Raw genomic sequence first — 13,563 nt, 5'->3', positions numbered from 1 at the left:
CACGAGATTAAGACATAATTTGGGTGCTGATTCAATACTCTTATTGTCTATTTGTCATTATTATTTATATACTATATGTATATGAAATATTTTATCGTCATCATATCGTCGCTCGATAGACAAGACATATAATTACCTGACATTCCCTCTCCCGGTTCTTTGTTTCGAGAGAAACCCATGATCTTCCCAAGGAAGATTTAGTCTCGATAAAAGTCTTGAAGTTGATAATAATAATATATATTTTGATATTATTTATTTATCATCTATGATTAGTCTTATTTATTACCACACGATGTAGCTTCGCATTTTGATGTCTTGCTTGGACTAAAACTATGTACTGGCAGCAGTAAAACAGTAGAATTTATACAGGTCATGTATAATATGAGGACTTGAAAGATAGAAATTACCTTTATTTGTTTAAAAATTATATTAATAAAAGTACATACGTACCAGCATTCTTATTCAAGAACGTTGACAAAGCATATGTTTTGACCTACCTCTCTGTCTATCTTTGAGGTTAACCGCTGAGTGAGAGAAAGATGAAAGATAAAACGTGTCTTTTAAAAAGTTAGTGAATCGACTCCCAGATCTCATTGTCCCTTCAAATTGCTTAGCGTAATGTTTTAGCATACAACATTACTCTGGTCTTTCGCGGGTACAACTGAATTTGTAACTGGTTTAACTGCTACCTGTACTATTTTCAATGTTAACCCAGCTTGATGCACTCATTAACACGCTTTCCTCACAGGTACTAACGAAGCTAGATCCCCCCCTAAAGAAGCATTAACAGTCAAGAAGAAAACTAAATATAACCGCGTAGCTAATTTCAATAAAGTTATTGAAATGTATGAAAAACATAATGATGATAACGTTTCAGATCCTAAATGTAAAGTTAGTTTACATAATAGACTGTCCGCTCAGCAAATAGATGTTGAGCCTTATGAGACAGGTAATGCGAGCAGTCGCTCCAGCCTTCGCTCTATAACGTCTTTAGAATGGGACGGTAGATGCAAATCTGAATACGTTTTCAGAACTCGCTCTTTGCCACGCCAAAGAACAAGTAATACACAAAATTTGTATAGAACAAGATCGCACAGCGGTTTTATCAATAGTTATATCAAATATCCCGATCCTAATCATTTTCATTTGCCCAAATGCCGCAGTTGTGGAACTATTAACAACTCTTACGCGTGGGAGCTCATCAAAGAAAATTTAGCTAAAACGAAAGTCCCTATGTCCATGTACTTTTCTGTAGACGATATCCAACAAAAGTGTATCGAAGAAGCTCCATTTGAAGCTGATTTGGTTAAAATTAAAGAAAAAGTACTCCCTGTATCTACAAAAGTCACGAGACAGGAGACCGAATTTGTTGATAGTCAGGAATTCAATGAAGATAATTACTTGGGCGATTTGGGTAATAGTTTCTCTTCAGAAAATCAAACGGTTATAGAACAAGCGAATGTTAAAAAAGATTGTGCATTACCAAAAAGCGAAGTTCAAGAAGAACAAACGCGTGAAAATTATAGGGACGCTGTATCTCCTATAGTTGAGACTGAAGACGTTAACAATAATACAGAAGAATCTATAGAAGGCGAATATCATAGCTTTACAGATGAAATTGATTTTGATGAAGCCGCATATATTAGTCCTGTTAAAGATCTGGTTGAAAAAGACATAAGAGATTATTCGGTACCGATAAAATTTTATTGTGACGATTATAAGAAATCGTGCAGTCCGAAAAAATCACCTCATAAGTTACATGAAACTCCTACTAAAACTGTAATTCTTGAACCCATATTAGAGGAATCTAAAGTTTCTGATGATTCAAATACTGATAATAAAAGCAAGGTAAGTTATTCAGGACCTGATGTTACGGCATCTGAACGTGATAAAGTTGATTCAGTTGATGCAAAAGAAAAGATTTCTATTGAAAATAATAATGTAAGTTGTCCCATGAATGAGAATGAGCAAATAGAATTTACTAAAATTCTTGAGTCCAAAAAATATGAATATAATGATATTATAAGGTTAAGTGTATTCAGTAATACAAGTTCAGCTATAGATGCAACCAGTTTCAATTCCACCGTTGAATTTGAAATTTTTGAGATAATTTCAGATGTTGTCACTTCTATATTAAACAAAATTGATTTTGAAAATAAACCTGTCGCCTTTTTTGATAATATTGCTCAAAGAAATTTCGAAACAAACTTTGAGGTGGATAGTAAAAAAGATAATGATCTAATGAAAAAATATTGCAATGAGACTGAGGGAGAAACTGACTCTGAAGGTATTAAAAAATCGTTGGACGATGAACATCGACATGTTGAAATACAAGGTGCCACAGAATCAAAATCAATTGTGTTAACGTCTAAAATTTACGTAGAAACCGAAGTAAGCGTAACGTTTGAAGAAAATCTCGCTGAAAACAGTAGTAAAGATGTAAATACATCAGACATGTTCAGTGCTAGCGACTCAGAAACGTTTTCTATAAAGAAAATTATTGAAGAATTAGAAACGCCCGTGAATTTGAACGAAACTGTTCTAACTGAGGTAAGCGAAAGTGAAAATCAAACTATTAAAATTATACAACCAATTTTGTACCATGTTTTTGATAGAGCGTACGGCGTGTGTTCAGATAAATTTAAACAAAATAAGAAAACAAAGAAACTTAAAACAGTAGTGACAGTTGTAGACACCGAAGATATTTTAGCTACTGCTAAAAGTCTCTGGTTAAGTTTAGAAAATGAAACTGAAGAATATTTTAATAAAGAATTAGATTATTATTTTAACAAAACAGAAGATAACGCTGATTTGAAAAACATTGAGTCTTGTTTGAATGGTGCGGTATCCGATAATTTTGATTCTAATGATTTAGGGCATAACGTTCAAAATACTTTCTGCGAATCGACCGAAATATGCTATGAGGCAAATATAGTATATGAAGAGCAAGATATTAAGGAAATAGTGAATCTTTGTGAAGAACTTTCGTTCAATGAACCTCAAATTACCGATGTTGACATGAATCTCAGTGACTCGTGTCATAATAAAACTATTTACGATTTGAGTGATAATACGACTTTTGACATAGCTGAGAATTTAGAAGAAAACATAGAACATAAAACTGAAGACGAAACATTATTGAATGAAACGTTCACTCTAGATGAGAAAGACGAGCATATGAATACAGCATTTGTTGACAGTGTGGACAGTAATCAGAATTCTAGAATTGTATTTGATTGCAACGAATCGCCGATAAAGAAATCTAAAGGCAATTTCGTCGGCGATGATTTGAGTGTTTTGTATGACAAAGATGACACAATAATGGGATCACCGTTCGTGAAAAAAGCTTCGGTCATAACTATGGAGCAGACCGAAAAAACGGGCGGTTTGAAATATTGGATTTCATTCGATGAGAATTTCAAAGATGAAATTAAACCAACCGGTGTTCGACTTAAAAGTATTGATGACACGTTACCTAGTTTCGTTTGCATAGATATAGATGAAAGTGAAACAGATGTAGAAGCGGCTGATGTATATTTTGATGATAGACGACGTTCCAGCGTTTTAGATAACGTCAGTTTGGGAATTAATGCTTCAAGTGTGTCTTTAGAGTACAACACATGTAATTCGGACATTTTGGATTCTAGGAATGATACGGACGAGCCTCAGAAGATGTTGATTTACGACAATAGAATTGTTAAATCTAAAACAAGGAGATATTCCAGTTGGCCACCGTTTGAAGACACTCTGTTTTACAAAATAATTTCCCAGTTTAGGATGTCCGAGAGTTTTGATCCGAATGAATTTAATGAATTGACGGCGAGTGATGGGAATTTAAACGTGTCAGTCAATTGCGATGAAGTAAATATTTAAGCGGTAAAAATTTGATTGTTGCAAAAAAATTGCTTACGATCAAGACAAGATCTTTTAAGTGTAAAAACAAAATTGAATTAGTTTAGATTTTCATTAAATTTTGTGAGTATATTGAGTTGGTATGAGAATCGGCCAACATCTATTTTTCATACCTACAAATCCAAAACAACGTTTGTTGGGACAGCTAGTAATAATATAAGGAAAAGGACTTGGTTAAAAACATTAAAGTTGACAGCAAGTAATGTGTGAGGCAAGGCACATGTTAGGTTAGGTGGATATCTAACTGACATATTGCATCTACCAATCCTACTTTAATATTATAAATGCGAAAGTTTGTATGTCAGTATGGATGTCTGTTACTCTTTCACAAAAAAACTACTGACCGATAACGATGAAATTTGGTGTGCAAGTAGCTGAAGACCCAGAATAACATATAGGTAGTGTCCGACCGAAGGTCTATTTTTGGCCGAAGCCGAAGCCGAAGCCGATTAATCGGCTATCGCCACAACCTTCGGCCGAAGCCGAAGCCGAAGCCGAAGGTTTATATTCTCTCAGCACTCAGTACTTAATTTTGTTCAATATTGTCTACAAGGTACAATTAATATTAAAATCATTTCAAAACCTCAATATTGAAGGTTTATATATTGACTGTCTCATATAGAAGTTGATGATATATCATAGAGGTGGTTGGTTTAGAGATAAACTAGCTGTTGCCCGCGACTTCGTCCGCGTAAATGTCGAGTTGAATTTTAATCATACAGTCAGATACAGACAGACAAAAAATGTAAAAAAAAATTCTCTATCCGTTTCAGTCAAAATATTAAATGGACAGAAAAAATATTTTTACCGTTTTATTGTATGTAGTATTTTGATTTTCAGTTTTTTTACATAAAATACTCAAACAATACAAAAAAAAATATTTTTAATAATAAAAAAAATCTTGTAATTGTTGGGATTCGAACTTGGACCGCCAACTTCACAGTCTCACGGGCTAACCACTGGACCATCGAAGCCGTTGCGTTGGTGTCGAAATTAAAGTAGACTACATACATATGGTCACGTCTTTATCCCTTGCGGGGTAGACAGAGCCAACAGACTTGAAAAGTCTGAATAGCCACGTTCAGCTATTTGACTTAATGATAGAATTGAGATTCAAAAAGTGATAGGTTGCTCGCCCATCGCCTAAAAAAGAATCCCAAGTTTGTAAGCCCATCCCTTAGTCGCCTTTCACTTATATTTATATGTTATAGGTATAATGCCGTCGTATAATGATAAATGACTTTGAATTTTTAATTTCGCAACTTATTTGCAGGCATACTGATGCCTTGAGTTCATTCAAATGTCGATAACTTTTTTTTGTGAACCGATTTTGATGAAACAAACTTTAAATGTTATTCTGAGTTAAAACAAAGCAATTGGTGAAAGTTTGAAGTAAATCGGTTTAGTACTTTCGGAGATAATCGTGATCATACATACAGACAGACAGACAAGAAATTAAAAAAAAAATATTTTTGCTTTCTATTATTCATTCTAAGTGTCCCTCTATCCATTTCAGTCGAAAATACTAAATGTACCTACAGACAAAATATTTTTACTGTTTTATTATATGTATAGATAAAAGTTTGTGATTTACCTACTGGTAAAAATAATGATTTGATTTCTTACAAAAACACTCGTTTAAATACACGTACGGACTTGTTTTGATGCATGCAATCAGCAATGTGATATTTTGACAGTGACTCCCCGCCGCCTCATGACTTTCGTAACAGTTCGTTCAATCTCGACGGTCGCTCGGACCTTCGGCGAAACCTTCGGCTTCGGCCGGATTTTGGGCCGAAGCCGAATGTTTCGCCGAAGGTGGATTTTTTGGCCGAAGGTGGCCGAAGCCGAAGCCGAAGCCGAAGCTTCGGTCGGACACTACATATAGGCTACTTTTTATCCCGGAGTTCCTGCAGGATTGATTGTTACGTTATGATTGGGTTTCCACGCGGACGAAGTCGCGGGCGGTCTCTAGTAACTCATAAAAGTGGAATTAGGTAGCATAGAAGTTAATTATTTATTGTCGCAATATACCATTTGTAAATGCTTGTTCCGATTTGAACAGACTATTTGTTATCAGTACTTTTTATTGATATAGCTTCGCGGTTATAAAATATGTTTAAATTATATGTTGCATGTGTTTTTTTTATGTTAGTTGTGTTAAAAAAATAAGCATGTTTGCAGGGTAAGCCAATATTTTTATACAATGCAGTTAATCATGGAAGTATAATCAATAGAAAAGCCAACTAAAAACAAATAATAGGTATGTTCATGAAAATATTACCTAGAATTACCTTTTTTCTCTTTAATTTTTTTTTTCTATTACATCTATCATAAACAAAAAAAAAATATTAAAATTATTTTTTTTTATAAATTATTATGAAACATGTCGAACATCATTGTCATATGTTTTGGTTTCACAAACATTGGATGACGTCAAATAAATTACAACTAAAGCGTCAGTGCAGAAGATGCGGTAACAAACTGCACCGCAGCGTTTTCCAAGTTGGTTATATTTCCATTTTTCCATGCAATTAAAACAATTGTGGTAATGGTGTGATCCTGTCTGTGTTTTATTTTAATTGTGTAAAATAATCTCTTTGTGTAATCTCTTGTTTATGTACATTTGCCCTTTTAAATAGTTTGCAGTAAACACGCTATTTTTGTTACTTAAAAATAGAGATAAAAAGAAAAGTTATTTTTTTTATAATATATATATTTAAAAATAGAAAAAAAAATATTTATTTTTTGAAATCCCCTACTATTAATTTGCATGCACTTATTCAATAAACTTATTTAATTCTTTTTTTTTTACTAATAAATGCAAATTTATATAATTTGATATCCTGTCAGTCTATTCTACAAGTCTTTGAAGTAACCGAAGGCGCTTTGCGTGTGGTGAACTGCAAACTGTTTGAGCAAATGACTGTGTTTTTTTTCCAATCTTATTTCCAGTATTCCATTCGTCAAATTTGAAAAAAGTCAATTCGTCATTGTTCAAAAATTCATATTTTATTAACTTTTCAAATATCACTTCTTAACGAAAGGAATACCAGAATGCCGCCTACGTTTTAACATAATTAATGAATGTAGATTTAATAAATTTTAATTTCAAAAATGTTTTTGTTTTTTTATTAACAAATTAAACTCAACTGTAAAAAGATTATATTGGTACAGATTTTTTAATGTCAATTTGATATTTCTGAATATTTTTTAATTTTTATATTCACTTTACATTCTTCGTATTTCTAACTATACTAATTTGAAGACTGTACTTAAAAATACTTAAAATCATAAACACGTAAAATCTTAAAATTAAAAATATTATATACAAAAAAAATCACATTAAAAAAAGTTTTTTTTTATTCTTTCTATAGTTGAGTTGAGTTTTTTTTTTCGTTTTGTTTCTGCTTTGCACTCGCATGTTAAGCTTTCGGCTGGTTCCGAGAGAGGGGTACCGTTCTACTAACGACTAAAGGTGAGTTCACGCTTAAAAAAATTCAAAATTCAAAATTTTTATTCATTATTATAGGATACTATTATATCGCTTAATAATTGTCGTATGGTTTAACAACTTGGTTGACGTCAAATAAATTACTTAAAAACTAAGTTTACTGCCGCTTCCAAGGCGTCAGTGCAGAAGAAGCGGTAACTAACTTAATTTAAATTGTTTCAACCATAGAAATCGGAATGGTACAAATACTATAGAAGAGGTACTTACATACATACACATACGTACCATCACGCCTGTTTCCCATTGGGGTAGACAGAGGCTATGGATTTCCACTTGCTACGATGCATACAGACCTCTCCCGCTTCCTCCACACTCATTACTCTTTTCATGCATATTCGACGATTACGGGCACTCCTAACATTACCCTTTTTCAAGACACTCGAAATTTGGTCGACGTCACGAGTAAAAACACTGTAATTTTGATTTGTAACATTCTAAATGATATGTTTATTTAAAAATAATAAGATTTTTGTTGCTTACTTGTTTTATGTAAGAAAATTTTTTGGTTGTGGCATTATGAAAATAGGGCATGGTATGTTTTTGTACATATATGAAGAAACAAATATTTATGCATGACTTTATATTTTTTTGTATGTATGTTTGTTACGCGATAGCTCTCTACGCAATGATTCATTTAATATAATTAAATTTATTCTAAAAAAATCATCAAATTAGTCCAGCTGTATGTAGATTAAACATTAAAGCTACACTTTTACATTTATAACATTGCTACAGTAAATTTAAAAATACCCACGAAAATTCCAGGAAATCCTCTTTTGCCCACATAAGGACTATTTTTTTTTTTAAATTACTGATTTCCAAATTTCATACCTCTAGATCTAACGATTTGGACAGCGCATTGATTTGTCAGTCAGACAGTAAGCATTTTTTTATTTACTATATTTTTATTAAATAATCTGTGTAAACATTTCAGGTGAGCACACCGTTAATGGCGACCATTCTGACGCGCATCAGAGTACCTTCTCACATAGCAGCAAAGAGGTAATTATTTTTGACGCCATCTGTTGGTAGAATTGTAGAACTAAATACATGATTTTTTTTGTTCGAAATAATTTGACGGGTAGTTTAAAAATTAAATACATACATATAATCGCGTCTATATTCCTTGCGGGGTAGACAGAGCCTACAGTCTTGGAAGGACTGAAAAGCTGACTCACCCAATCTAGGACTCATGGTCAAAGGCATACCCTGGACTCTTCTCCAAAGACTTGCAAACGGATGCAACCAAGGATGCAACCGGGACTTAAGCCAGGAGGAAGATGAATAAATGAATATTTTGTGATAATTCTCAGGGTTCCCCATCGAAGGAGGTGTCAACAGAGGACTCTCCCAAGAAGGACAAGAAGAAGAAGAAGGGTCTCCGGACGCCCTCCTTCCTGAAGAAGAAGAAAGAAAAGAAGAAGGACAAGTCCAGCACGCCACAACCCGCCTAGAGGTCTGTTGTATTCGAAACTAGTGTTATCGATACGCTATCTATGTATATCAGTGAAGAATTTTGCCTTTTGTTTTGAAAATAGTTACTTCAAATAATTATTTTACATACATACATACATATGGTCACGTCCATATCCCTTGCGACCAATAGTCTTGAAAAGACTGAATGGCCACGTTCAGCTATTTGGCTTAATGATAGAATTGAGATTCAAATAGTGATTGGTTGCTAGCGCATCGCCTAAAAAAGGATCCCAAGTTTGTAAGCCTATCCCTTAGTCGCCTTTTACGACATCCATGGGAAAGAGTTGGAGTGGTCCTATTCTTTTTTGTATTGGTGCCGAGAACCACACCGCATTTTCTTTTTATAAAAAAATATATAATAATGTGCGTAACGCCTGACTTAACATGTGTTGTTTTTTTTTTTTTGTGTAATAGTGTTAACTATAATTATTTCACTATTTTTTCAGATAATCCCACAAATTCAACACTGCCATCGCGCTTCAAAAATTACATGTAATTTAAAATTAAGGTTCTCTTGTAATTCTGCAGTACACAGCTTGTTGTTTGTTTGGTGGGATGTAAATAAATAACGCGTAAACTTTGGGGCAGATTGTATTTGAGGTCCAGAAAAAAAAACAATTTTAATGTTTTTTTTATGATTTTTTGTATGTTAGTTTTTTTTTTAAATTAAATGTAACTTAACATTTAAATTTAAAAAAAATACAAATTTAAATAAATTAATATTGCAATGAAACAAATACTTGTTCCTATTTTAATTTATTATAAATAATTAAATTATGAAAAATTTAATGGCGTATTGTAAATTTGTTTTATGTCACGATTTGGTTTGAAATGCATATTTTAATAGTACAAAATAATATTTCACTACTTCTACTAAACAGTATTACGTTAAGTAGAACGAGTAGGAACAGGCCTTTATTCTTATAAATTAAAAATTATACGCGCTTAAAAAAAGTTAAGGATAATCTTACATCTGCCCCGGGTATTGAAAAACAGTGATTATTATTTTCAATTCTATGTGGGTTTTAATTTTATTTTAAAGCAATCATTTATTTTTAATTTTAATAAAATATCGGATACAAATAAAATACTCAATTTGACCTAATCGGATGAATATATTAAATTAATGTACTACTTTTTGTTTGAAAAGATTTTTTGGACTGCAATAATTTTCAAATTGTGCAATTTAAGTTAAAAAATAAATGTAACTATGATAAAATTTTAAGAAATAAATCGTACATAGAATTAAAAATATAACGAGTAGCTCTCTTTAACCGCATAAACATACATACATACACATAGAAAAATAAATTGTATAAAAGTGTGCGTGTTAAAAAATATTGATGTCATTTTGCATTGGAATAACAATGGTTGTTAACTAATTTCTTGTATTAATTTTCTGACTTTAATGGCTTAGTCATAGAGAAGAATTTTAATTTTCAATTAAATTTAAAATAACTTTCTAAATTTTATATTTACAAAACCTGATTTGACAACTGAAATGACAAGTAAATCCAATTATTTATAAGTGCAAAATGACGACAGTTTTGACACGCGCATCATGTCAATCATGAATTGAGAACCCACCTGTTTGCACGTCGGGTTGCTGTTTTAATATTTGAAATTGGACGATCTAATGCTGAGCATTGTAAGAGTAAACCGCATTTTCTTTCTCCTTCTATCTTATCTGGGAGTGCCCCCGTCAAGACGCGCTAAGCGAAGTGCGCATTTTTTCTCGAAAGATTACTTCATTAAGTTGGACTCTCAAAGCTTCGGTATGGATAATTCCTGATTAAGTGCAAAGTTTATGTATTTACAATTCGAAATAAGACTGCAGAAGTCGTAACCATCATCATAGCACATTTAAATTCTGAGATGTTGATTTAACATTCATTCCTATAGTTTCCAAGTAGAATTCAACAATTCAATTTCTATATGAAAAAGAAATAAACAATATTTATCAGGGGGCAATGATTTGTGATTAAATCTATATGCTGAGCGTTAAATTCGTTCAAATTTAAACACAGCTGTTGTGTAGCGTAAGAGGAGATAAGTTACGAAGCATGTTTAATTTATTTTGACAATCGTGGTACTATAATGACTTGCCAACCAATCTTATGTCGGGAATTATGATTTTTTTTAAACTAGCTGCATATGAAAAAATATTAAATACATATATTTGGTACTAGCGTTAGATTTGAATTTTACACACAAATATTTTACGTGCTCTGTCTAACTAATAAACTTACGGTATAGACAGAGCAATTTGTCATTAAACCAGAATATCACATTTATCTACAAGATTTGTATGTTTTTTTTCTATTAATTATTTTACTACTTCTGAAACTAGAATTTTTTATCTGTAAATTATATCTTTTTAAAATTTTTTTTAAACACATTATTCCCTTTTAAATGTCTCCTCTGCCTATCTCTTTCTGATAAACAAGTACTCTATTTTCTTTCTCTTTTCCGATACCGATCTAACGTTAGCCTATCAAATTTATGGCGATAAGGGGATATGCGTGATTTTTTTACTATTCAATAAAAAATAATATCACAGAACAGCTGGTGAAAAAAAATTGAGGGAAGTTTTTTTTTTTAATATTTTACTTCCAATTTTAACGTAAATGCAAAAATGTTTCAACTTTGTCAGTCTCAAATTTGCGCGGCGCGAAACGAAGCTAAGTTAAGCTATTTTTAGTTATCTGCCGTGTACGGTTCGGACGTCGCAATGTTTTATAACTACTTAATTAAAAAAAAAAAACATATTTTTTTAATATTTTGTTTTTTTTAACATAAATTATCATTATTCGCAAATGTTCATTGATGTTTAAGTACAACTTTTTGCAAAAACTAATTTGTTTGTGAGCGGGTCGATAGGCACGTGACGCCTTGTTGCCATTTTGTAACTACTAAGGATCGAACAACGATCATTAATTGTCATATAATTGCAACGGAAAAAATACACGGAAACCTGTGATTTATGTAAGTACAATACATTTTCTCGACTGAACCGTACACGATGCAGTTTGGTGCATTCTATAGACGTTTATGTCGGGCATGTGATGCTTACGTATTTTGGGGCCCTCAACAGTTTTTTCAGCGGGCCTTACGCCATTTGTGCTTTTAAATATGACGAGCCTGTCACACAAGCTTTGCAAAAAATATATAAAAAAAACTACAAAAAAAAATTGGTTTTACTTTTAAAAATGCAAAATTACTGCCATTTTTTTTCTTTTTTTGCAATTGCTCTGTGTGGCTGGTTCTTTTTTAATATAAACAAATATATTATATGTTAGCACTATCAATTTAACTATGTATAAGGTAATATTCGGCTAGCCTACCTATGTAGAGATTTAACTTATTTCCTTTTTGAAGTTTGTGGTAAAAAATTATAAGAAAAAAAATAATTGTGAAATTATGACTCATTTTAGTAATAAAGTACTTTGTTGTTAATTTAAAAGCAGTTTTTAATTATTATTATTATAAATGAGTTTGCTTATGAATATACATTTCTTTTTAATGGTCGACCAATATCAATAAAAATATTGTTAAAATAAAGGGGTCCGTTTTTATTTTTATTTTACTTGTTTTTTTTTAAGGATCCTATCAATTTGACATTACCTAGAATATATAAGTCTAGAGTTCATAAAATGACAAGTTGAAAAATTGTAACCATGTAAATCCATTTATATTTTTTATTCATTTTTAAATTAAATTATGAACACCGATTTATTGTGTAATTTTTACGAAATAAATTAGTTTAAAAAAGTATATATATTTTTTTCCTTTTTTTTTTAGTTTCAGTCACAAATGTCAATTTATTTTTGACACTGGCAACTTTAGCTGTAAGTTAGCTTTGTATCAGAGTTTATGTTATGTATCATTGTATTTTTTTATTTCTAAAAATATATGCTATTTGGAAGATTATAATAAATATGGTTGTTTTATTTTTTTATCGACGCACAGTGGAATTTTAAACACCAGCCAATGTTTCGGAATAGCTTTAGTCCTATAAAAACAGTAAAGCAAAATTTTCATCCATAACTAACTAAATGCGGTGTCAAAATGAAAATTGTGAACAACTTACGAACATTGTCAATGATTTGGGAAAAAATAAACATATAAAAATGACTTGTTATACATGTAACCTTGTACGTTAGTTGTGGATATCAGTTGGTTCACGAGGAAAACGAGTTAAGAGTTTTAGTTATTTAGTGGGATATAAAAAGGAAGGAGTGAAATGAATTATTTTGAGCATGTGTTGATCATTAGACAATAAAGATAAATTAAAAAAAAATTATACTTGCGTAAGAACTTAATAGTTCTACTTTCCATATTATGTGACTTCAGCTAATCATCGTGAATTTTGACAAAATTCATGAACTAAACATGCATTCAAACTAAGTCTGGTGTATAAAAATCCACCTTTTGTTCATGATATCACGACACTGTTAAAATAAACTATTAATAACATGCAGGTTTGAACATTATTTTGAACAAGTTGTACATGAACGATTCATGAATAAAATAAATTATTCATTAATAAATTAAATTATTTATGAATTGTCCATGATTTTTTTTGGTATCTATTATAAAATTTGTTAATTAATAATATATTTCACGCGTTATTTTAGCGATGTGATTTTTTTTATTAGTTC

General features: G+C 31.5%; 1 protein-coding gene across 1 annotated transcript in view; it reads left to right on the top strand.

The window, feature by feature from the left end:
• Window positions 1-5,443, top strand: part of LOC106138603 (uncharacterized) — a 61,295-nt gene extending 55,852 nt beyond the window's left edge. Inside the window, exon 19 of the mRNA XM_060953163.1 lies at window positions 749-5,443. Within this exon, the coding sequence (XP_060809146.1) occupies window positions 749-3,873 (3,125 nt within the window). The 3' untranslated portion in view covers window positions 3,874-5,443. The remainder of the gene's footprint in view (window positions 1-748) is intronic.
• Window positions 5,444-13,563: the final 8,120 nt, after the last annotated feature.

This window comes from Amyelois transitella, chromosome 31, assembly GCF_032362555.1.
Source record: "Amyelois transitella isolate CPQ chromosome 31, ilAmyTran1.1, whole genome shotgun sequence".
Lineage (NCBI taxonomy): Eukaryota > Metazoa > Arthropoda > Insecta > Lepidoptera > Pyralidae > Amyelois > Amyelois transitella.
This window is presented reverse-complemented; position numbering and strand designations above follow the sequence as displayed.